Source organism: Dipodomys ordii, unplaced genomic scaffold (genome assembly GCF_000151885.1).
Source record: "Dipodomys ordii isolate 6190 unplaced genomic scaffold, Dord_2.0 Scaffold141, whole genome shotgun sequence".
NCBI lineage: Eukaryota > Metazoa > Chordata > Mammalia > Rodentia > Heteromyidae > Dipodomys > Dipodomys ordii.
This window is the reverse complement of record NW_012267357.1, coordinates 670,610-696,766: the sequence shown is the minus strand read 5'-3', so window position 1 is coordinate 696,766 and position 26,157 is coordinate 670,610. Positions and strand designations below refer to the sequence as shown.

Below are 26,157 nucleotides of genomic sequence, written 5' to 3'. Positions count from 1 at the left end.
TGGGTCACCGGGGCCGCAACTTGAGTCGGTGCGAGGGCGGCCCCTCCCTTTTTCCCTCCCCAGCCCAGCGTGCAGCCCGGGGGCCAGCCCTCCCCGCCCCTAGCGCACGCCCCTAGCGCGGCCCGTGCGCAAAGCCAGCTTGGCCGGCTTCGCAGCCCTCTGCCCCGCCCCAGACAGCCGCAAATTTTCCTATTGGTTGAGAGAACCTATGCATCCCGGCAACCGGTACCGATTGGGTGGATGCGCAGAACAGGCGCCTTGCTACTGGGCCGTTGGAATGTCAGTCTCAGCCGACGACCGGTCCCCTCGCGGAGAGGACGCGGCCCGGGCACCTGCCTGGAAAACTGCAGCAGCTGTCGTGGCTAAGGGTTCGGGGCTGCCCCCTCCTGGCGGCCTTCGGAGGGTGTGCCCAGACCGTCGTGCCCCAAACGGGGGGACTGGCGCGGCCCGTGCAACCTAACCCAGAGTCGGGCTGCGTTGTTTCCATCACCATCCCACTTCGCAGGTATCCTCCAGCTCCTGCTGTTTGCCGGGAACAGCGCGTCGAACCTTTCTATGGGTATTTAATTGTATTCCTCACAAAACCCGCTGGGAAAGAATTCTGCTGCTGTCCCCATTTTACAGTTGGAAAACTGAGTTCTGGAGGTTCTCACATGGTTTAAGCTTAAATCCAGTTATCTACCACTCTGGGATCTGGGGACTCTCGTGGTCTAATTGTTCCATGGTCCCTAAAGCTGGAGCAAGATAGCAAGGCTCAGATGGAGTAGCCCTACAGTGTTTCCAAAGGCTGGAACCATTTATCCTCCTTCCCCCCGCCCCCCAACAGCCCTTATATATAAAGACCCCTTGGTCATGCTTTACTCTACAGGGCCTCCATGGGGTTCCTCCTTCTAACTTCCACATGGCAAGAGGCAGTTGATACAGTTCTCTGCTGAGGTAAGACACCCCATCCCGCGCTCTGTGTGTGTGTGTGTGTGTGTGTGTGTGTGTGTGTGTGTGTGTGTGTGTGTTGGTCCTTGGCTTGAATTCAGAGCCTTTGCACTGTCCCTGTACCGCAGCTCCACTTCTGCTTTTTTTGGTCCTTAAATAGACTTTGGACTTTCTGGCTGGGGCTGGCTTTGAACCTCACTCCTTAGATCTCAGCCTTGTGAGTAGCTAGGATTACAGGCCTGAGCCATTGGTGCCTGGCCCTAGTGTGTGTGTGCTTGAATTCAGGACCTGGGCTCTGTCCCTTAGCTTTTTTGCCCAAAGCTGGTGCCATACCACTTTGGCAATACCTCTACTTCTGGCTTTTTGCTGGTTGATTGGAGACAAGAGTCTCTTGGAACAGGGTGCTGGTGGCTCACACCTGTAATCTTAGCTACTCAGGAGACAGATCTGAGAATCACAGTTCAAATCCATCCGGGGCAGGAAAGTCTGTGAGACTTTTATCTCCAATTGACCATCAAAAACTGGAAGTGGTGCCGTGGGTCAAAGAGGTAGAGTGCTAGCCTTGAGCAAAAAGAATTCAGGGACAGCTCCCAAGCCTTATGTTCAAGCCCCACAACTGACAAAAAGAAAAAAAAAATTAAGTCTCTTGGACTTTTCTGCCTAGGGCTGGCTTCAAACTTTCATCTTCAAGTCTCAGACTGCTGAGTAACTAGAATTATAGGTGTGAGCCATTACAGCTTACCTCTAGTGTCTTATTGTTCTCTGTCCTACCTGCAATTATGGAGAAACACTGTAGGGCTCTACCCATTTGAGCTTAGCACTGGTAGTATTTCCATCTCTGTAGTGGCAAGGCGCACACATAGATGTATGTGCCCACTTAACTTTGGGATGTTAGGGCAACAGGCTCTATCCAGTGGGGATCATGTTGAGGGAAGTGCTTAGTCTAAATTTTCTTGCCCCAAGCACACTTGGAGATGAACAATTCCTTTGTTCTCTGCATTTCTAAGACCACCAGGGAAATCAAACAGCCTACAGGGAGTTTCATAGATGGTAGGGGACAGATCAGGATCCAGTTTCATCCAGCTAAGTAGAAAGTCCAGTGTGTTCATCTAAGATAGTTATTGGTCAGAACAAAGAAAATGAAATGGTCTGGAACAAGAATTCCCTACAGGTACCAACTATAAGGTCCATCTATGTCCTGGCAGTCATGGCCAATCGATCCCAGAAGCTTTTTAGAGCCAAAGCAGTCACTACTAATCTATTGGCATTGCCACTTGAAAGGAAATCCATTTGGAATCCTGGCATAAGGCTACTGTTTGCAGTTCTGGGATAGCATCCTTTCCTAGCAAACAGGTGTCACCACAAACAAAAATGCTCTCATTCTGTGGAGAAGCACCAAGGGAGACATTTTGACTTGGATATTCCCTTTCCTTTATATAGGAGTGGATTTATTAAGTTCAACTGTCCCTATGCATCTATCTTTATGATATCAGACCCTGGTTTTCCTGGGGCCCTTCTTGTGGTTCAGCACCACTTCCTCCCACACTTGCTGATGGTAGCAAGAGGGCCTGGGTAGGTCTCTACTGAAGGTTAACAAAAGGGAGATTCAGCCTCCCCTTTATCCCCTCCTCTAGTTTCCAAAGACTTGTCTTTGAGCCGGATCATCAGCTTCATAGAGAGGATCAGGGCAGAGCCAGCTCAAATAAGTCTCAGGGCTGCTATCTGGCAGTCTGCCCACCAGACTACAGGCAGAGATCAGAAACAAACCAGACAGGGCCAGTAGCCAGGTAGCCTGCCTGCCTCTCATTTTTTCCAACCAGCTGCTAGTCAGTTCTGTAGGAACCATATTGTAAAAAGCCATGGAGAAAAAGGTTGCTGAATGTCAAGAACAATCTTCTGACAGTTGCAGGTGTTTAGCGACTAAGAAGGTTGCCACAGGAAATAGTCAGTGCCTTAGTGAGGAGATGTGCAAATGAGAAATGAGATGTCAATTAACTCCTTGCAGGGCTCAGGTACTCATGCTAAAAGTTACCATGTTGGGGCTGGGAGTGTTGCTCAGCAGTAGAGAGCTTATCTACCAAGTGCAAGGCCCTGGGTTCCATCCCCAGCACCACAAAGAAATATGAAACACTAATAAAGTTATTTTAAAAAGGGGTGGGTGTTAGCGAAATGAGCTCCTTTCCCATAGCTTAGTACACTTCTTCCCTCTCCACAGCTTAGCATGCTCCCTTCCTAGGCAACACTTGGCCCATTTAGTGAAGGCAGTAAATAATCAGCCTCCAACTCCCTTTACCTTGGGACGGTACTTCTCTGGGACAGCTACCAACATATAAAGCAACAAGAGCCCCTTAGAGTGACTTTCAGATCTGGGCAGCTGCAGGGCCCCTTATCTACTATTTGGACAGCAGCCATCAATCCTAGTCTGCCATGATGAAGCCCCTGGCCCTTATGTCCACATCAGGGTCTCTGCCTCCTCACCCCTTCTAGCCCCTCCTAAACATCCTAGGTTATATAGGTCACCCCAGACAATAGCTGGTGCTGCTTCTCACTTGTCCCTCATGAGAAGGGGTCTTGCTGGCCTCTTTCCTAGCTATAAACTTTTCTTTGTTCCCTGTACCTGGATGGTTGCATAGTTTTCTTGCAAAGTCCAAATAATCTAACAGTGGGGCTGGGACTGTGTCTTAGTGGTAGAGTGCTTGCCTAGAATGCATGAAGCCCTGGAAGCCCTAGGTTTGATTCCTAAGTACCACATAAACAGAAAAAGCCAGAAGTGGTGCTGTGGCCCAAGTGGTAGAGTGCTAGCCTTGAGCAAATGAAGCTCAGGGACAGTGCCCAGGCCCTGACTTCTAGCCCCAGGACTGGAAAAAAAACAAACAGAAACAAAAAAGAACTTACCTTGTCATACTTTTTGTGTGTGTACCAGTACCAGAAATTGAGTAAACTTAGTCCAGGAGCCACATGTTGTATGTGACAGTGGAATTTTTTTTTTTTTGTGTGTGTGTGTGTGTGTGTCTGTATGTATATATGCACACGCGCATGTGCTGGTATTGGGGCTTGAAGTCAAGCCCTCCTGCTTTTGCCTGACTTTTTTGCTTAAGGCTAGCACTCTACCACTTGAGCCATAGCTCTACTTCCAGCTTTTTACTGGTTAATTGGAGATAATATTCTCTGTGAGAGCCTGAAAATCCAGGTTGTGAGACCCAAAAGGATTGGGAGTTTGGAAGGTCTTCTCCCAGAACACTGGGAGTTTCCTAGAATGGTCAGTCAGTCTTGGCTTACTGGCAATTCAGATTTCTACCCTGGGTGTGGGCTAACTCTTCCTTAAACTGTGTGGGATTTTGCATATAGACTTAGGTTTATGCAAATTATAAGCTATTTACTGTTTAGCTCTCCTTCCCCAAATAAGAAAGTTATCTACCACTTACATACAAAATATTGTCACACATTGAAGTTTGTACGTTACTTCCTTGCATAAGACCAGTAAAAACCTTGGTGATTGGAACCTTGGGATCTGTTGCTGGCAGAAGGCTACAGGTTCCCTGATACCCCAAACCCCAAACTGGTCTCCTTTATTGTCTTGCTCCTAGTCACTACAGATTAAGGGGCATGCAGCAGGTTGCAACAAGTCTCATAGACTTTCTTGCCTGAGCAGGCTTTGAACCTCAATTCTCAATCTTTCAGCCTTTTGAGTAGATAGCATTATAGGCTTGAGCCACCAGTGCTGGGCTTTGTCAGTGAAATTCAAACCACTATCTAGCATATTACTACATCCTTCTTTATTATTGACAGGGAATTCTAGCTAATTTGTGTCCTCTTCTGGGGGACATGAATTGGTGCTTTTGGGGCAAACCATTGTGCATCTGTTTGCCCCATGCCTCAAGGCATGATCATTTATGCAAAGTCCCAGGTCCTGTTGTCCAACACCATTGCCTCTTTGGCCCTATGGACAACATGGTCTGGCTGCTCAGAGGGAGATCAGTGGCACTAGCCAGTGATTATGCTAACAAACTGAGTGGAAGAACAGCATGTCTGGCTAGGTCTGCCACCTGCTGGCCATGAGACTTGGGGGGTGTTTGTGAAGCAGGAAGGATAGAAGAGACGAAATTATATTTTTGACAAATTATATTTTTGTCAAAATATATTTTGACTCAGAAGTTAAAACCAGGAAGTCAATTGAAAAAAGCAGATTACTCACCCACTAAGCCTCCTTTTTTAATGTTAAGTTACAAGATTAGGAACCTTTGAGGGGCTATCTAAATCTTTTTCCTTTAAAATGTAGTAGGGGTGCTGGTAACTCACATCTGTAATCCTAGCTATTCAGGAGGCTGAGATTTGAAGACTGTGGGTTTTTGTTTTTGTTTTTTGTCAGTTCTGGGGCCTTAACTCTGGGCCTGGGCTCTGTCCCTCAGCTCTTCAGCTCAAGGCTAGTGCTCTACCACTTGAGCCACAGCGTCACTTCTGGCCTCATGCATGCAAGACAAGCACTCTACCACTGAGCCATCTTCCCAGCCCCAAGGACTGTGGTTTGAAGCCAGCCCAGGCCAGAAAAGTCTGTGAGACTCAAATCTCCAATAAACTATCATAAAGCCAGAAGTGTAGCAGTGTAGAGTGCTAGCCTTGAACAAAAGGTCAGGGACAGAACTCAGGCCCTGAGTTCAAGCCCTAGAACCATTAGATACACACACACACACACACACACACACACACACACACACACACACACACACACACACACAACGGAAGCTACTAAAATCACACACACATTCACACACATGAAGTTACTAAAAGGAGAGACTATCTAAATCTGCTTTCTTCTTTGAAATGATAAAAATCTGGTGGCTGAGAATGTGGCTTAGTGGTAGAGTGCTTGCCTAACATGCATGAAGCCCTGGAAGCCCTGGATTTGAGTCCTCAGTACCACATAAACAGAAAAGGCCGGAAGTGGTGCTGTGGCTCAAGTGGTAGAGTGCTAGCCTTGAGCAAAAGCTCAGGGACAGTGCCCAGGTCCTGAGTTCAAGCCCCATTACTGGCATCAAAAGCAAATAGTAAAAATGAAGTGTTGTAGGGGTGGAGTTTATCTGCCTTTTCGGTTTACTTCCTTGTTTTAACTTCTGAGTCTGCCCCTTATAATTGTTTAAAATAATATAATTTCCCTGTCTCCTCGTCTATTTATCCTCCGTCACTGATGCTGGGATGTAGGGATGTCAAGAGAGTCGTGGCTGCAGTGGGGAGAGGGTCAGCAAAAGCAAAAGGTTGGATATCAGGACTGTGGATGGCCAGATCCAGAGGTTGGAATTTGGTTGACAAAAGAGGGGGAGGCCAGGACTGAGGGGGCGCCGGTCTGAGCTTCCCTGTAACCCTCCCAGAAGAGCAACAGGGTAGCTGGTAACAGTGTCAGCGAGGGCATGGTTTCAGGGGCTACTGCGATCCTCGGAGGAGAACCTGCGCACTGAGGAGCAGCGGAGGCCCGGAAACCAGGGGGTCACGAAGAGCCCCGACGCCCGCTCGTCCCAGACTTGGCGCAGCCTTGTGGGCGGGGCACCGGGAGGGCTGCGGAAACTGAGCGACCGCGTGAACAGCCAACATAGTTAAAGCCTGAGGCACACAGTCCCGCCTCTCTAACCCCAGCCCAATGGCAACTGTTCTGGCTGAGGACGGGGCGGGGCCTGGGTTGGCTGCTGCGGCGCGCGGGCGCGGCACCCGGAAGTCGGCGGCGGCGGAGGCGGTGAGTGTGCGGCGGGTGGCTGGGGCTGGTGGACTCTGCTCCTGGCGGGGCCGGCCCGAGCTTGGGGGTGCTGGGATCCGAGGCGCGGTTGAAGCTAGGTTTATCGAGGGTTGGGTGGTTCGCATCCTCTCGTCCTGCCTCAGTTTCCCCTTTCCAAGGTGTAGAATGGGATTCGAACGGCCTGGCTCGGGTCTGTCGGGCACGAGGAGACCAGTATGACTCCGGCCAACGAAAGCATCCCAGGCGGCATTGGAAGGCTTTTTCTATGATCCCTGCCTGGAGAGGGTGCGGGCTTCACGGGTAGGCATGAGATGATTCCCTGCGGGGAGGCTGAGAGTTGTTGGAGCCAGGAGCTGCGTGGTCATTGTAGGGTGGTGGGCTTTGGCCTCGTCCAGCATCAAGTACTGCACAGGAGCCGAGTCACGATGCCCCCTCCTTCTGGCCTCCTGGGGGGCAGCAGGCTAATAACTGCTGTACCTCTGAGTGGGCAGCAAGTGCTGGGTCATTGCTGTACGTGTATGAGAATTTTCCTGGAGGCATCCAGTGTGGGCAGGGCAAGGGCTGCCCTCAGACCAGACAGCCTGGCCTCACAACAGGGTTCTGTAATAGCCTGGGCTTTACCTGTAGCATAGGGCTGTGGCTAGGACCCGTTGGCCTGTCCCCAGCACCTGTCCTGTGCATCCTGTCTTTCTGCTAGGCCATAGCTTTATAGTGAGCCTTCTGTCCTCGTACAAATCCTGAACCTCAGGTTTCCTTCCTCTGGAGAAGCAGGCCTATTTTGCTGCTCTGGGACCTGCTGTTTTGCCATCACTGGGCTTTCATGAGGTAGAAATGATAGCTGCTGAAACAGACAGCTGGATGGCATTCTAGAGCAACTATTTCTTAGCCCCCAGCCTCTTTGCTTGAGAGAACTCAGGCTAAGGAGCAGGGGCTGATACCAAGATTGTTAAGTGCTAAAGCTGGCTCTCAGTGCTTTTGCTCTTCCTGAGTCCCCTCCGATGAGCCATCTTGTATCAGGTGACCTGTTACGTGGGGCCAGCTAGTGAAGTTGGCTATTGGTGATTTGCCACAGCAAAGCCTCTGTCCCTTCCTAAGGGACACAGTTACACAGCTGGGCTGGGTGGGAATCTCTTTGAGGACCCTCTATCATGGATCCCCAGTTTGTTCTCTTGGACTATAGACACCTCAGTTGGAGCCTCTGCTTGCTCTGGTGTGTGATGACCTAGCATTTCCCTGCACAGAGGTGATTGGTGATCCTCTGCCCAAGTTGCCCAGCCCCTGCAATTTCATTGATGTCTTCACTTATGCATCATTGCACAGGCCAAGGTTCATGATGGGTATATTCACATGCAGTGTTATGGGGTGGCTCTCATGCCTGCTGTGTGTGTGCGTGTGTGCATACGTGTATGCTGGTTCTGGAGCTTGAAATCAGGGCCTGGATCTGTCCCTTAGTTTTTTTCATGTAAGGCTGGTGCTCTAGCACTTGAGCTACAACCTGTTTTTCTGACTTTTTGGTGGTTAATTGGTGATAAGAGTGTCACTGTTTTGCTTGGGCTGGTTCTGTATCACAATTCTCTGAGCTCAGCCTTCGAAGAAGCTAGAATTTCAGTTGTGAGCCACTGATGCTGGGTGGCTGTACCAGAAGATGAATTCTGCAGGCACCCTGATGTCTGCCCATGGGTACTACTGCAGAGAATGTATGAAGAGAGGGGCTTAGGAGAGAAATGATGCTAGACTGGAGGTTAGCTCGAGGTCACCTAGGCGTGGCCCACACTTGTCATTGACACTACAGGTGGGTAAGAACTAATGTGTCAATCATCATATAATAGTAGTACATCAGTCTAACACTTGTTTGTCTAGACCACTGGAGTTGGCAATAGGATCTGGGAACAAGGTCACCCCAAAGCAACTGAACTGACCTTTGAGGCTGTTACTTCAGGTTTTCTCTCCCTCTTTTCTCTCAACTTTGTTTTTAGATTGCAAAAATAATATATACAACTTAAAAAAAATGCCCTCTGTGTCCCAGCTGCTGCCCCCCTCAGGGTATATCAGCAACATCTACATCATGCTAACTTAAATGCTTGCCTTTTTCTTCCTTGGCAGGTTTGTTTAGAATGCCTTAATTTTTATTTTTATTTTTTGGGTGCCAGTCCTCTGGCTTGAACTCAAGGCCTAGGCAATGTCCCTTAGTTTTTTTTTTTTTTTTTTTTTTTTTTTGGGCTCGGGCATTTTCCTTTTTTTTTTTTTTTTTTTTTTTTTGCTTAAGGCTGGAGCTCTACCACTACCACTTGAGCCACAGGTCTACTTCTGGATTTTTGTTGTTGTTGTTGGTCATGGGACTTAAACTCAGGTTCTGGGCACTATTCCTGAGCTTTTTTTTTTTTTTTGTCGGTTGTGGGGTTTGAACTCTAGGCCTGGGCACTGTCCCTGAGCTCTTCAGCTCAAGGCTAGTGCTCTACCACTGGAGCCACAGCGCCATTTCCAGCCTTTTCTGTTTATATGGTGCTGAGGAATCAAACCCAGGGCCTCATGCATGCAGGTCAGGCACTCTACTGCTGAGCCACCTTCCCAGCCCCTATTCCTGAGCTCTTTTGCGCAAGGCTAATGCTACTCACCACTTTGAGCCACAGCTCTACTTCCAGTTTTCTGGTGGTTAATTGGAGATGAGTTTTCCTGCCTTATGAACCATGATTCTCAGATTTCAGCCTCCTGTAGCTAGGTTTACAGGTGTGAGCCACCACCGCTTGGCCATTTCTGGATTTTTGGTGGTCCATGAGACATGGATTTTTCTTTTTTTCTTTTTTTGGCCAGTCCTGGGCTCTGTTCCTGAGCTTCTTTGGCTCAAGGCACCACTTTTGGCTTTTTTTGTTTATGTGGTACTGAGGAATCAAACCCAGGGCTTCATTCATAAGAGGCTTCATGCACTCTGCCACTAAGCCACCTTCCCAGCCCAGACATGGATTTTTCTACCTGGCTAGCTTCAAACCTCAATCTTCAGATCTCAGCCCGCTGAGTAGCTGAGATAACAGGCAGGAGCCATTGGCCCCTAGCCTCTTGTTTTTACACACCAGGAGCAGCAGCAGGGACCACCTTGAGGCTGGCCTGTTTCTTGCTGTGGGGAAGCCAGGCATTTCTACCAGGAGGAGCCTGAGATGCAGAGGCTGCCCTACGTATAGACTTTCCATGCCCACCATCTGTGCGGTTCCTTTGAACTATGAAGGGACAATGACAACCTAGTGTGAGGCTGAATTAATGTCCTCAAAACAATGTGAAGATCAGAAAAGAGAATATCACGGTAGAAAGTTTGTCATGGTGAGATGCCATGTAATAGCTAAGATGAGAAAGTGTAGCTTGCTTGGCTTTTGCTGCTGATAGGGGGAGGGCAGGGCATTGGAGTGGGATTGGCCAAGGATTTCCAGACGTCAGGGTTTTCTCAGCCAAGGCCCTAGGAACAGTGACACTGTGTTCCCATGTGTGTTTACCACCTCTGCTGGCAGCTGCCAGAGCCCACATCACATCTTATCACGTGTCTGTGTCTGTCCTGTTCTGCTAAAAGAGCAGCTCTGCCCCCAGGGGCCACCACCACAATATAGCAGCTGTAGAAGGTGGGGCAAAGTGGGGTTGAGTGCCTGGCTGCACAGCTCTGCCTCATTGCTCTCTGGGAACCTGAGGAACCTTGTCGCTCTGCCAGCCTCTGCAGACTGTTGAGCTGGCTGGCTTTAAAAACATATTCCTACTCGTGGACAGTACAGGGCATAATTAAGTGGGTCAGCAGACTGTAGGGCTCAGATAACTTGTCTAGAGCCTCTGTACATACAAGCTGTTAGACCATCCTGCCCTGGAGCGCTACTTTTCCATGTCTAGGTCCCTTGGCCCTGTGTCTCAGTAGAAATACCTCCTAATCCCTTGTGCACGTCCCTGCACTGTCATTCCTGCACTGTGATTTTGCACATTCTTTCTTTGGCCCACATGCTCAGTTTGCCTTTGTAGTTGACCAAGAGAAGTATCCTTATGTCACCATAGGAGGGACCCAGGGTCAGCTGTTGAACCGTGCTTAGCCCTGAACCAGGGTGTTTTGCACGGGTCTGATCTGTCCTGTCATTTGAGTGTGGGCAGCCCACTCAGGCTCTCCCTGCCTTCTTCTTGTTCTTTACCTCCTTCGTCTATATCAGTGGGGGGCTGGATGGCTATTTCTTCTGATACCAGCTGTGTGTGTGTGTGTATGTGTGTGTGTGTGTGTGTGTGTGTGTGTGTGTGTGTAACTCAGGGCTTAGTTACTATTCTTTGGCTTTTTTCTTCAAAGCTGATGTTCATATCTGGCTTTTTTTGATGGCTAATTGGAGATAAGAGTCTCAGGAATTAGTTGAGTTTCACATAGCTTACACCTGTAATCCTAGCTACCTAGGAAGCTGAGATCTGGGGATCACAGTTCAAAGCCAGTTTGGGCAGAAAAGTGCATGAGACTCTTATCTCCAATTAACTGCCACAAAAGCTGGAAGTGGTGCTCTGGCTCAAAGTGGTAGAGCATTAGCCTTTTTCTGTTGTTGTTGGTCATGCAGCTTGAACTCTGGGCCTGGGCAGTGTCCCTCAGCTCTTCAATTCAAGGCTAGCACTCTATCACTTGAGCCCCTTCCTGGTTTTCTGGTGGTTAATTGGAGATAAGAGTCTCACAGACTTTTCTGCTTGGGCTGGCTTTGAACTGTGATCCTCAGATCTCAGCCTCCTGAGATCTGAGATTGGTGGCGTGAGCCACCAATGCCTGGCTGAGCGTTAGCTTTGAGTGAAAAAGTTCAGGAACAGTTCCCAGGCCCTGAGTTCAAACCCCATAACCAACCAAAAAATAAACAAACAAAAAGTCTCAGGTATTTTCTTGCTTAGGCTGGGGAAACAGTTGGAGGTCATGAGATAGGTATGTGGGTGCCCATATCTACCAGCCACAGTACAGATCTGGAAGAGAAAGGCCTGGGGTCAGTCAATATCCAAAGTGGTGGTCCATTGGTAAAGGCCAACAGTTGTAAGACATTTAGCAGCCAGAAGATGCTCCTGGCAGGAGCATTTCCTATCACCACACACCTGATGTCAGGTGCTAGTGCTGGGTGTGTAGAAGGAATTGGCCAGGTCTGCACATGGGACACAACCTATGTGCTTGCTGCAAAATCCTGACAACACATAGCCCTCCAGATGGGTCTCCTGCCTTACATTGTCATTGGAAACTTGCCCTACAAGAGTGTGCCCATGGGAGGCCCTGACAATGGGGGCAACAACTAGGTTCTAGTCCATCCAGTCCCAAGGAGCTGCTGTAGCAGAACATAGGGAACATAGGATTGTGGCATGTGGAAGCAAAGGTGGGCCGACAAGTGGGCTGGTGGGTATGGGGCAGTGGTATGCAAACACTGGAGAAGGTAGATAAGCAGCTTGGCAGGTGAGGCTGGCAGCAGGTAGAGTCTAGAGGACATCTGTGATGCATTCTAGGCTCTATCACATTCTGTTGAGGCCTGCCCTGTGTAGCCCATCCTCTGGGCTAGCAGTGACAGTGTAGCCCATGGGTCCCTCTTGTTTCCCTGTGTCATGTTGTGTGGTCTGTGGACCTCTTTCACCCAGCTCTCACTGGAGGGACTGCCATCACCATGTGCCAGGCCTGCCTTTCTTGTTTTCTTGTCTCCTTTTACACAATACATGCAGTGAAATTTAGATCTTGGCTCACCTGGAGTCTTCTCATGGAGAGGACTTTGCCTCTTTCCACTTGGCCTTTTGTAACAAAGGACTGGTTTCTCTTGAGAATTCAGGGAAGGAGGAAGGAGTCAGTGCCTGGCTGGAGAGGGACTTTCTAGGGGGCTTGATTCTCTCAAAAAGGATGGTGAGAGAGTTCTTGAAAGCACTATCACACATGGGCAGAGAGTGCCTTGAAAGCCTCTGTTCCCAGCCAGCACTAGTACTAAGAATAACTCTAGAGCCAAATACAGGATCTTTTTTCCTGTTCTACAGAATTATCAGGATGGTAGACCAGGGAAAGTGAAGCTGACATACTGGGAGGTTCCCACTGGCATTCTTAGAGGATAAGAGGGAGGCCCTTGGTGGTGGGGTGCCAGAGTTTTTTCTTTTCCTTCCAATCTTACAAGTCCTTTGGGCTGGGGCCCAAGTGTGCCCAGGGATACCAAGTTTGTGGAAAGCTCTGGTGTGTGTGTGGTGGTGGAGGTGTCCTTTCAAGTGGTAAATTGTACTGTGTCTCCTACAAAGGACTGGCTGCATCCCAAGTTCAAACATAGAGATGGATATTTAGCCCTGGCAACCTTCCCTCCCCTTCTCTAGCAGGGTCATCAGTGGCAGTGCCAGGTTCCAAGTGGTGTTATTCCTGGGCCTCCCTGAACACAAGCCACACATGTCCTGTGGGCATTTGTTCTAGAAAGGGCTGGACCCTGAAGGAAGGCAGGCTGCCTGGACCAGTGCCTACTTGCACGTATCCACTTGCTCAGTGTGGAGCCAGCCATGGCACCTGGATTCTGGTCAATGCTGAGGTGACTGGAGATGGGGAGGCCCTGATACCCAAGAGCTGTTCACAGAGAACCCCTGGACCCTACTGGGATTGGTAAGTGATGACTGTTGCAGGGCACTGAAACCTGAAACTTTTCTCATCATATTTGCATAAGAGGAGCCTTATGCAAATGTGACATGGACAGAGTCACACAGCATGTATGTGCATCCATCCATCGTGTGCCTGGTAGACAGTAGCGAAGGGAACAGTTCTGTATGAGCTGGGAGCACAACCACTGCTCCTATCTAGGCAATTTTTTTTTTTTAATTTTGAGACCAGCCTGAGCAAAAAGTTACCAAGACCTTATCTCAAAGAACAAGTCTTGCCTATAATCCCAGCAACATTCAAAGCAGAAGTAGGAAGATCATGGTCTAAGGCTGATGACTGGCAACCAAAACCTTACCTGAAACAAAAAGATCTGCAGATATGTTACAAATGATAGAGCACCTGCCCCTAGCAAGCATGAGGCCCTGGGTTCAAAACTGCAGTTTTACAAAAAATAAATAAATAATATATATGTATAAATATGTAAATAGTAGGAAAGCTTTGACCAGTTTGACTTAGAGATTGAATGTAACTTTGTTTTTAAAATCTTGCTGCTAAACTCATGCTTAAGACACTAATTTTCTATAAGCACACCAAAAGTGAAAAATAAACATGAATAACACATGAATCTCAGGATGATAAGATCTGAGGATTGAGGTTCAAAACCAATCTGGGCAGAAAGGCCCATGAAACTTATTTCCAGTTGACCACAAAAAAAATAGAGAGGCTGGGAAGGTAGCTCCGTGGTAGAGTGCTTGCCTCGCATGTATGAGGCCCTGAGTTTGATTCCTCAGCACCACATAAGCAGAAAAAGCCACAAGTGGTGCTGTGGCTCCAGTGGTAGAGTGCTTGCCTTGAGCTGAAGAGCTGAGGGACAACGCCCAGGACCAGAGTTCAAGCCCCACGACCGACCAAAAAAAAAAAAGGAAAGAGAGAAGGAAAGCTGTGGCTCAAGTGATAGAGCACCAGACTTCAGCAGTAGGAATAAGGGACAGTGCCCAGGCCCTGAGTTCAAGCCCTAGTACCAGCAGTTAAAAAATAGGTAAATAAGTAAAAATCAATAACAGAGTCTAGGAGAGTTCAGGAACAGACTTCCAAATTGGACTTTCCAATGAAAGTCCTGCCTAGTTTCCTCAGTAATGTAACAAGTGAAATGTTACTAATAGGGAAGCCCACCTGAGCCTAGTGTCTGTGTTTTCATTGTGGGTCAGTCACATAGGCTTGGCTGATTGGTGGCTGGCCTAACTTAGTATCTATCTAGTCTCTTCAGAAGTTGGCTGATAGCTTGTGGTCCAAGATTTCTACTGGAAGTCACTTGGTTAATGTACTGTCTGCTGTTGTCCAAGGCTTCAGGTAAATAAGGACACTTGTGCTAGGCAGGACATTCTGAGACTTAGAGATTACTTTGTAGTGACTACCTAAGGCCAGTGCTTATGTCGGAATGGGGGAAGCCCATGGCACACACAATTGCCTATAACTGGCTAGGCTGTAGGTGGGAGCATTTGGCATAGGTACACACTGTACTTCTTCCTTGGGTGTTGCTAGTCAGGCAAAGGAGAGAATTAGAGCCCCTTGTTCAGTGGTCAATGGGAGGTGCTGATGTTCAGGCTTTTTTAATGCACCCAGAACTAGGGGGTACAATTTTGGCCCTTGTTAGGTACTTTCAGAGAGAACATACCCTTCAGACTGCAGCCTCTTGAGTTTGGTAAGACTTCACACTGTGGCCCAGCAATGGTGGCTCACGTCTATAATCCTAGCTAGTTAGGAGGTGGAGTTCTAAGCATCACAGTTTGAAGCTGGCCAGAGCAGGAAAGTCCCTGAGACTTTTTTTTTTTTGGGTTGGTTGTGGGGCCTGAACTCTGGGCCTGGGCGCTGTCCCTCAGCTCTTCAGCTTAAGGCTAGCACTCTACCACTTGAGCCACACTGCCACTTCTGGCTTTTTCTGCTTATATGGTGCTGAGGAATCGAACCCAGGGCCTCATACATGCAAAGCAAGCACTCTACCACTGAGCCACCTTCCCAGCCCCGTCTGTGAGACTCTTATTTCCAATTAACCACCAGAAGCCCAGAAGTGGATCTGTGATTCCAGTGATAGAACACTAGCCTTGAACAAAAGAGCTAGCTCTTGGACAGTGCCCAGGCCCTGATTTCCTGCCCCATGACTGACAGGGAAAAAAAAAAAAAAGTTAAGGGATGGTGCCAGGCCCTAAGTTCAAGCACACACACAAAATAAATACAAGAAAGACTTCACACTAGTCCTTACTCCAGTCCCATTTATATGTTAGCAAAGCTCACAAGGGAGCAGGAGTGGTAGTACACACCTGTAATGCTAATGCTGGGGAAGCTGAGGCAAGATGATTGAAAGTTCTAGGTCAACCTCAGCTGTAGAGTAAGACCCTGGCAAAAAACAACACAAGGGCTGGGAAGGTGGCTCAGTGGTAGAGCGCTTGCCTTGCATGCATGAGGCCCTGGGTTCGATTCCTCAGCACCATATAAGCAGAAAAAGCCAGAAGTGGCAGTGTGGCTCAAGTGGTAGAGTGTTAGCCTTAAGCTGAAGAGCTGAGGGACAGCGCCCAGGCCCAGAGTTCAGGCCCTATAACTAGACCCCCCCCAAAACAAACAAACAACCAAAAAAACCCCACAAAAGCTGGTGCCGGTGGTTCAAGCCTGTAATCCTAGCTAATCAGGAGGCTGAGTTCTGAGAATTGCAGTTCAAAGCCCAGGCAAGAAACTCTGGAGACTCTTATCTCCAATAAACCACCAGAAAACCAGAAGTGGTGCTGTGGCTCAAGTGGTAGAGCGCTAACCTTGAACTGAAGAGTTGAGTGACGGCGCTAGCCTTGAACTGAAGAGCTGAGTGACAGCACCCAGGCCCAGAGTTCAAGACCCACAACCCACAAAACAAAAAACAAACTTCCCTGCCCCTCCCCAGACCTGCTGTCAGTGGCTCATACCTGTAATTCTAGCTACTTAGGAGACTAAGATCTGAGGATCATGGTTAGAAGACAGCCTGGTAGGAAAGTTCACAAGACTCATCTCTAGTTAACCATCAAAAAAGACAGAAGTATAGCGATGGCTCAAGTAGTAGAGTACTCACTTTGAGCAATAAAACTCAGTGGCTTGGTAGAGTGCTTACCTGGCATGCAAGAAGCCCTGGTTCAATTCCTCAACTACCACAAACAGAAAAAGTCGAAGTGGCCCTGTGGCTCAAGTGGTAGAGTGCTAGCCTTGAGCAAAAAGAAGTTCATGGACATGCCCAGGCCCAGAGTTCAAGCCCCAGGACTAGCAAAAAAAAAAAAAAAAGCTTGGGGATAGCATGAGTTCAGACTCAAGGATTGGCGTGTGTGCATGTGCACACGCGCGTGCGCACACACACACACACACACACACCTACACAAGACAAAACCACTCCCAGGATCAGCTTTATATGTAATTTTGATTGTTACAAAGATTTCCTGGTTGTCATGTTGCTTGTTCAGCAAAGAGGAGTGGATGTGAGTTGTGGAACATGGTGTTGCAAGAATACCATGGTGAAGAGACTCCAGGGTTGCAGAGTTTGGGATTCCCTGGGGATGGTCAGCTGGCCCTGCTCCTGGGAGGTCAGTGAGGAGGCAGGCCACTGTGAAATGATGTGGTTTCCAGGTGTTGCCATGAAGTGGCTGAGCAGAACATTTTGTGGACCTGCTGGGGTAGAGCAGGTAGATGGACCCATTGCTGTAGGTGTCCTGGTCCTTGAGAATAAGTATAGGTTTCAGGAAACCCACTTAACACAGCAAGTCTAACCAGCAGCCTCCTTCCCCAACAGGCCTTCAGACTCACCTTGCTACATCCTTGTTCTGTGTCCTTAAGACATGCTTCCTGAGCTCTCAATGATAGATGTCACCTGTGGACTTGAGGCTCCGGGAAGGAGCTCTTTCACATCCTCTCTCTGCCCTCTGGTGCTCTCAGCCAACCTCTTCTAGGACAATGTGGCCCCTGTGTCATTTCATTATAGGTGGAGGCTTCTCCCCACTTCCTACCTGTGTCTCATTGTGGCTGTGAGACCTGGAGAAGGGATTAGAGGTCTGGGGAGCCCTTATACCTGAAGAAAACTGCATGTGACTATCTGAGCACAGTTGGTAAAATGAGCCATGTATGCAGATTGCCACTGGGGCCTCCTTAGCCATCTGGGCAAGCAGCATCCATCACAGGACACAAAAGTGGAGCACAGCTGCTTTCTAATTCTAAGACCCCAAGTCCAGGCTCCTGAGGCCCATGGCAAGTCTCTGGTCCTTCTGCCTTGATCTCCCTTTACCTGCTCTCATCTGGTTCAGCCTTGGTCACCTGGGTCTCAGGGGTAATTCCGTAATCCTGCATGGTCTTCACTATTCTGGCCTTTCTCCAGCTGCCAAGGACATGACATGTGGCATTCCACTGAGTTCAGTGTTTGAGCTTGTGGATGGAGCCAGGCAGGGTGGAGCTATTACGGAGAAAATCAGGCTTGTTTCTGCCCAGCTGAGGTGTCTTTTAGGTGAGGTCCTTGTGGAACATGTAGATGATAAGTAAGATTAAGCTCCAGTCTCACCTGTGGCACCTGGGCTCTGATGGCCATGAAAACCACAGGAAGTTGCCCTGAGTCACAGCAGCAAGATTAGAATGGCCTAGAGTTTGTTGGGTGGTTCTGGTTCCCCACATGTCCACTTGCCCTGCACACAGTGCATTCACCTGGAAGCCAGAGGCTGTGCCCATGGCCAACCAATCAAGGTAGATTTTGCCAGGCCCTGATGAAAGGTGTCCAAGGTTAGTAGGAGTAGAGGAACTTGGGTCTTCCTTGGTGGGTCCAACGTTGGACCCAGGAGTTTGCTGAGGGAGCTTCTGGGAGTCTAGGTAAGGAGGAGTTGCAGTGCAAGGTAAAGAGGAAAAGAGAAGGAGGTAGCCTGCTGGCCAGAGCCAGGTGGAGGGACCAGTGGGCAGCGGACCTGGCTTGAGTGGGGGGCGAGGGATTGGAGAGAAAGGCAGTTCCTGATGGTCCCCTCCCCAGGGGCTGGCTTTCCTCTGGTCCTTCCCTCCTAATGACCACGTCTTCATCAAGGCTACAGTCCTGGGCTCTGCGCCAGCACCTCTAGCTCGTCTTCCCAGAGACCTGTTGAGGACTTTGCTGAGGACTTCAGAGCCCTCCCCACCACTGCTGTCTGGAGGACTGGTCTGTTTCCTACCTAGGCCTGCTAGGATGACAGGCTCCTGCGCTGAACTGGAAGAGGAGTCTGATTATCAAACAGTGGCCAAAGCTGCCCCTGTCAGTGGCCCTACCTAGTGGCTGGGCATGTAGTTCAGGAAAGGCTAAAGTAGGTCAAGGCCAAGAGGGTTGGCCTCCTCTGACACTATAGAACAGTATTTTCCTGGTGGGCAGTTCTCAGAATAGGGCCTTGGGCAGCCCCTGGCCCCTGGGCCAGTGGGATTCCAGGAAGGCCTGGCTGACAGGATTTCTCTCAGTGATCACAGCTTGGTAGGTGTTTATGTCAGAGAAAGACCAACTCCCCAGGGATAGGCATTTGTATCTTCAGGACATGTGGTGGCTTCTGGGACCCTCTATCTACAGCACCTGGTGGGAGGGGCACCTGGGGCCCTCCTGAAGCCCAGCACGCTCCATCTCCTTGTACTATTACTGCTTAGGGAACTGGGGAATGGACCTAGCCCCCTTCTGACCTCTGGACCTCAGCCATACAGGGCCTTTCTGCAATGAGCATCCCTTTGAGGCAGTAGTCAGCAGCCCATCTCCCATCATCCTGTGCTGCTGCAGATGGTTCTTATCACCATGGTGATGCATCACCTGCATAGCCCTCACTTACTCTCTAAACTAGGGGACTAGTCCTCAGATGGCCATCATTGATGCCTATCCTGTGGTAGACTTGGCACGAAATAGACCAAGGAGAAAGGTGAGTAAGCAGAGGAACTGCTGAGCCAAGGCTTAGTCCTGGTGGGATACCTCTAGGGCCAGATGGGCATATGTCCCTTGGGACATATGGGGACTGTAGGGACAGTAGAGATAGTAGGAGACAAAGTGTTCATAGATGATAAGGTGAATCCAGTGAGTGGGAGACAGCCTGTATTGTCTACAGGAAGGCCTCATGAACTTGGCAGCTTCTCTGACATTGAGCTTAGGTCATGTCTGTCCACTGCAGATTGTGGATTAAACCCATCATCTTGTGGTACTGCCTCTTGTGATAGCTAGATCGGTTGGTGCTTGTTCTGTGAGTGCTGAGACACAGTCTATAATGGTTTTATTGCTGCTAATGTCAGCTAGGAGCTCGCTCTGCCCCCAGAGGTAGGGCTTGGGCCTTTACCAGAGCCAGTGATTGTGGGGGATCTTCTGTCCTAAAACAGTGAGCCATAGCCTTCCCCAGCCTGTGCTTGTATAGCTACTGGGAGAGGTTTGAGGACCCTCACCAAGGACAATGTCCTATATGGGTGATTGGAAGCTCAGGGCAGAGGAGCAGAAATGCCATGATCTATTGAGATGCAAAGTTAGAATGGGCTGAGCCTGGGCACCTCACCCACTAGGGACCTGACATAACCCAATTTACAGGCTTACAGTTTTAAGTTCTCGTGGGTACTGCCTGCTTGACTTCTGGCACTAGGGACACTGAATAAACCCTCCTTAGTCTCCAGGGTACCCCAAGATAGAACACAGCATGACCTGGTCTCTAGGGCTCCTCAAGATGTGGCACAACCCTCTTGGACCTCTAAGGTGCTTTTTCTCTGGAGCTCAGTGCCCTCTATTACACATATATGCTTACATGTAATCACTTGCAGATAGTATATTTGTATGAATACACACATCCATGCACTTATACACATTGCAGACTCCTATCTGTGAAGGTACATTGAACATATATATATTCTTTTTTTTTTTTTTTTTTGGTGCCAGTATTAGGATTGAATTCAGGGCCTAGGTGCTGTCCCTGAGCTTTTTTTGCTCATGGCTGGCACTCTTATCACTGGAGAGCCAGCTCCACTTGCAGCTTTTGGGTGGCTAACTGGAGATAAGAGTCACACAGCTGGGCTGGGAAGGTAGCTCAGTGGTAGAGTGCTTGCCTTGCATGCCTGAGGCCCTGGGTTCAATTCCTCAGCACCACAGAAGCAAAAAGAAAAAAGCCGGAAGTGGCGCTGTGGCTCAAGTGATAGAGCACTAGCCTTGAGCTGAAGAGCTGAGGGACAGTGCCCAGGCTCAGAGTTCAGGCCCCACGACCGGACCAAAAAAAAAAAAAAAAGAGTCACACAGCTGTTTTAAATGGTGATCCTAAGATCCCAGCCTCCTGAGTGGCTGGGATTACAGGAGTGAGTCACCAGCTTTTTGCTGGTTAACTTGGAGATGAATCTCAGATTTTTCTGCCTAAGCTGTTTTCAAACATCAGTCCTCAGATCTCACTCTCCTGAGGGTAGCTAGAATTACAGGTGTGAGTCACCAGCACCCAGCTGGCTATTTTTTCTTATTAGTGTACATTAATTGTATAGGGGGGTATTGTGTCATTTCCATATGTGTCAACAGTATATGTCAATCAGCCTCACCTGTTATTTTCCTCCATCCCACTCCCTTACGGCAGGCTTTATTGTTGCTTTTATCCATATAAATAAACTATTTTTACTGTATTCATCCTCATCTGCCCTCTTTGTTAGCCTTCTTTACTCCCACTGGTGCTCACCTCCCCATCTGAGCCTGATTTACTTTTCTATCATTAGACCTTTCTTAGAGGAATCAGTAGTAGAACATTTGCTTGGCTGCCCATTTCCAGCTGTGGGTGCCAGCTGCACATTTCAGAGAACTTTAGGTTCCCTTTCCAGAGTTACTGGTTTAAGATCTAATCTCAGTTTTTGACTCAGAAGTAGAAAATACCTTTTGGGTTCCAGAAGTCCCTGGGCTACAGGGTCTTTGTGGCAAGGAACTATGAACTTAATCCACACCCACCTAGAACCCAGGGCTGGCACACAACTCTCCTTGTCTGCTAATGTGGGTGCATGGAGCTCTTAGGTCTGTAGGTGGTGGGCATGTGTACTGGATGAAGGCCTGCTGGGGACACATGCTGCCTAGCATCCCAGGTGAGTGGGGTGTGCTGGGGGTGTGGTGCCATGGGCTGAGATGGCTTGTGGGGAGGAGTTGGTGCCCTTGCAGAGAAGGGTTTGCCACACATTGGCCCTAGCTATGTGTGTGAACGGTTCCTATTCTTGCTGCTGTTACCTCCTCCAGCACCCACTCATCACAGGGCTAATGAACTCACAGGTGAAGCACCTGATTCTCACTTGTCCAGCCCCGCTCATTGGTGATGGCCTGTTCAGGGACATTGTAGGTTCAGCAAGACCCTGCTGTCATCTGTTCTGTTTTTCTTTTTCTTTTTTCTTTTCTTTTTTTTTTTTGTGTGTGTGTGTGCCAGTACTGGGACTTGAACTTGGGGTCTGGGCACTTCCCTGAGCTTTTTTCACTAAAGGCTAGTGCTCTAGCACTTGAGCCACAGCTCCACTTCCAGCTTTTTTGCTGGTTAATTGGAGATAAGAGTCTCTTAGATTTGTTTGTTCAGGCTGGCTTCAAATTGTGATGTTCAGATTTCAGCCTTCTGAGTAGCTAGTATTACAGGCATAAGCCATCAGTGCCCTGCTTGTTATCTGCTGTTTATTCAACTCATCATTTCCTTTTCCTACAGACCTCGTGACCTCAGAGACGTGGCCCCTTACAACTCATGTGCATCATCTTCTTTAAGTTCGATCCTCACCCTGTTTCTAAAAATGCATACAGGTAACACCCTTGTTTTGCATCTGCCCTATTCTACTAAGCCTTAGGTGTCCAGCTGGTTCTTATCCTGCCACATATAGGAGAAAGGGCAGGCCATAGGGTGTGTAGGCCAAACTCTAGATGGCAGGAGGCCAGAGGACAAGCTGCCCAGGCATGTGCCTGTCTTCTTGGACAGTAGTCACTGAATGTGGAGTTACTGGCACAATGCTTCTGATAGCAGGGGCTCAGTGTTGAGATAAAAGATCAAGAGCACCGAGCGCCAGTGGCTCACGCCTGTAATCCTAGCTACTCAGGAGGCTGAGATCTGAGGATCTTGGTTCAAAGCCAGCCTGGGCAGGAAAGTCAGCCTGGACAGGAAAGTCCGTGAGACTCTTATCTCCAATAAACCACTAGGAAACCGGAAGTGGTGCTGTAGCTCAAGTGGTAGAGCGCTCGCCTTGAGCTGAAGAGCTGAGGGATAGTGCCCAAGCCCAGAGTTCAAGCCCCATGACTGACAAAATAAAAAAAAAAAAAAGATGAAGAGCCTCTGAGCCGCACAGAAGCAGACTTGGATCCAGGCTAGGGGCGCAGCTCTGTGGACTCTGATCAGGGCCAGGGAAGCAGAAGTGGGTGGTGGTTATAGTGAGACCCTGGTGAGCTGATTGGTCTGAGGTGCAAATGAGAAATCGAAGTGGTAATGTGGTAATAAAGTCATTAGCATCTAAGGAATTGTGGCTTTTGAAATGAGGACTAGAGTTGCAGGAAAGGCTGAAGGATCAGCTAAGGAGGTAGGAGATAGAGGACAAAGAAGGGTGAGTCTGGAGTCAACCCTACTTACTCCCCAGCTATGGGCTCCTGACCATGCCCTTCCATTCCTCAGGACATGCCAGTGTTTGTCCACATAGAGAGTGAGGCAGAAATTTAACTCACAACCAAGAATGACGTTCAGAGTCAGGTGCCGGTGGTTCATACCTATAATCCTAGCTACTCAGGAGCCTGAGGTCTGAGGATCGTGGCTCAAAGCCAGTCTAGCTAGAAAGTCTGTGAGATTCTTATCTCCACCAAACTATCAAACAAAACAAAACAAAACAAAAAAACAACCAAAACCCAGAAATGGAGCTGTGGGCCCAAGTAGCACTGTGCAAAAGCAGCTCAGGGATAGCACCTAGGCCCCTGAGTTCAAGCCCCAGGATCAGCACACAAAGGAAGGAAGGCAGGGGAGGAAAGAAGGGAAGGAGGGAAGGAGACAGGCAGGCAGGCAGACATTTAGACTTTCTATGCAATTACTTGGGAAGTTTTCGTTATTTTGAACTGTGCTTTCTAAATGACCATTTCTACCTGGGTCTCACATTGAATGGCTGGGCAGGATTGTACAGACACTGTTCTGCCTGACATAGTGGCTGAACCTTCTTACTTGAGGCCAAGAACTGGTGAATGAAAGTTCAGAATTTTCCCCTCCTGCAGAGGTATGGGCAGTAGGGACAAATTAGTCATAACCCATATGAAGAGCAGCCCTACCCTAGGAGTTGAGATGGGATACCCAGGACAGAGCCACATCCTTCCCCAGGTTAAGATTTCAGACCTTGCCAGAAAGCATATGGCTATGACCCATTAGCTGTCTAAGAAGTCCCTGAGTTCCATGTTGGCAGAACTTACTGGAAAATCTGCCTTCTGGGGTTCTGGCAACTGTCACAGGGTAGAGGTTAGGCAAAGGTACTGGCCCCTGGGTGCCAGTAGCTACAGTGCACTGCAGGAGCCTGTGGAAGCCAAATGGATTGCAGGAGCTGCCTGAGAAAGCAATTTTTGTCTCTTACTGTCTCTTTAACCTCCTATGTTGATAAAGCCTAACTTTGGGCCAGCTGCAAAGTTCAGCTCCATTGTCACTGAGCAGGCAGTGAAAGGTGAATTTGGACAAAGCTTCCTATATAGCCTTACGGTCCCTGAGTCTATCATTGGAGATAATTATTACTTCCTGACTTCTCTCAATTATGTTTCCCAAAGACTATACCTACATTTAAACTGAAGATGGGAAGGAAGAGGGAGAAGGAATTGGCAGGTATTTACAACACAGGCAAGTAGGCAGTCAAGAATTTTTTTTTTTATTGTGAAAATACTGTACAAAGGGGTTACAATTACATGGGCAAGATAATGAGCACATTTCTTATCAAGCATTGTAGCCTCCTGCTTTGTTTCCCCTTCCCATCCCTCCCCCCCCACCCCGCCCCCCTCCGCAGTCAAGAATTGTGTAAGCAATAGAGTACTGGTGGCTCACACCTGAAATTTAGCTATTCAGGATGCTGAGATCTGGGGATCAAGGTTCAAAGCTAGCCTGGGCAGACAGAAAAAAGATTAGATTCTTATCTCCAATCAGCCATAAAAAGGCTGGAAGTAGAGATGTGGCTCAAGTAGTAGAGTTCTCAGCCATGAATGAAAAAGCCAAATGAGAACTCAAGGCCCTGAGTTCAAGCCTCGGTTCTGGCAATCAATCAGTCAATCAATTAATTAATCAGTAGAACTGTACAAGTCAAGTTGTGGCACACCACCTGTAACCCTAGCTACTCAAGAGGCTGAGGCAGGAGGATCATGAGTTCAAGGCCAGCTTGAGCAACATAGTGAGGATAGTGAAGTTCATCTTAAAAAAAAAAAGCCAACTGCTATGGCTCATGCTTATAATACTCAGGAGGCAGAGATCAGGAGGATTATAGTTCAAGGCTAGCCCAGGCCAAAACAAACCAAAAACCCTATCTCAACCAATAAGTTGGATGTGATGGTGTGTACCTGTCATCCCAGTTATCTTGGGAGGCTTAAAAATAGAAGAATTGTGTTTCAGTCTGGCACAGAGGGAAAAAAAAAAGTGAGATTCAGATTGAAAACTAAGTCAAAAAAAAAAGTGGTAGTTCAAACCCTAAGACTGACAAAAAAAAAAAAAAAAGAATTGTTGCAAGAGTCAAATTATTCTCATTCCTAAATGGTTACTTAGGACCTCATACTCAGAGGTTACCCACAAGGCAAGCTCTGCCCACCTTTTGCTGCTAGTAGAGGCTCTGTTTCCAGCCAGTCCTGGCCAAGCAGGGCCTGGAAGAGCCCAGGTGGTGAATGGGAAGCCTGGGCTCTCTTCAGAAGTCACCTTGACCTTGAGTCAGCCTTAGGCCCTGAGGATCACTCTCTTTGCTGTCTCTCTCCTGCTATTTGGCAACAGTAGATAGCTAGGAAACAGGCCAAAATAACTTGAAGTGAAAATGTCCATTGGAAAGCCAGGCTTCATTCAGAGCTTCCATTGTGGCTATCATAGCTGGCTTTAGGTGAGGCAGAGGGTACTGTCCGTTTGGGTTTGAAGCCATACCAGCAAGAGAACAGACCCCAGACTAGGGGTCACCTGCAGCACAAGACGTAAGAGGCTGAGTCCTGTTCTCACATTTCTGTGTTGGAATCTTAACTGCCATTTCTCCAATGTGACTACATTTGGGGATTTTAATTGATGAAAAAATGAGGCCAGGCCAGTGAGCTTTTATCAGTATGATGGGTTTCCTTATGAGAAGAGATTAGGATACAGACACACATACAGAGGGAGACTAGTGTGAACAGAGATAGAAGGCACCTAGGACAAAGGTCTCAGAAAAACCAACCTTGCTGGCATTTCAGTCTTGGACTTCCAGTCACCCCTCCCCCCCAGCCCCAACTGCAAGTCAAGGAATTATCAGTATCAAAGTCATCTAGCCTGTGATGGTCTCTTCTAGTCTCTATGAAACTAATGTAGTAGGGGGCTGTCAACTTGATGTCCTAGAGGACTTCCCTGCCCTCATGTCCTCACAATCCCAGGAAGCTTGCCTACCAGCTTACAGGACACTAGTGTGTCCTTGGCAGAGGAGGTTAACAGCAGTCTGTTGGCATTCTAGCTCAGTACATGGATGGGTATTACTGCCAAGACCTGCCTTGTGAGTTTGGCTATTCCAAATAGCTTTGGCATTCAGACCAAGGTGGCCTTGCTCTGAGAGGAAGAACCACCCCCTGGTGACCATTCAGGAATGAGAACAATGTGACTTTTTTTTTTTTTTGTCAGTTATAGGGCTTGAACTCAGGACCTGGGCACTGTCCCTGAGCTCTTTTGCTCAAGGCTAACACTCTACCATTTGAGCCATAGCACCACTTTTGGTTTTCTGAGTGGTTTGTTGTAGACTGGAG

At 48.5% G+C, this 26,157-nt stretch overlaps 1 protein-coding gene across 7 annotated transcripts in view; it reads left to right on the top strand.

Annotated features, from left to right (window-relative positions):
* The first annotated feature begins 6,623 nt into the window (after positions 1–6,623).
* Positions 6,624–26,157, top strand: part of Tango2 (transport and golgi organization 2 homolog (Drosophila)) — a 38,986-nt gene continuing 19,452 nt past the window's right edge. Inside the window, exons 1-2 of one of the 7 annotated variants that reach the window (XM_013031580.1) lie at positions 6,624–6,655; positions 21,908–21,999. In XM_013031580.1, coding sequence (XP_012887034.1) covers positions 21,944–21,999 — 56 coding nt within the window. In that variant the 5' untranslated portion in view covers positions 6,624–6,655; positions 21,908–21,943. Of the gene's footprint in view, positions 6,656–6,857; positions 6,956–12,978; positions 13,242–21,141; positions 21,309–21,907; positions 22,000–26,157 lie in introns of those variants that run through there. The other 6 variants (XM_013031582.1, XM_013031586.1, XM_013031585.1 and 3 more) reach the window with 6 other exon arrangements.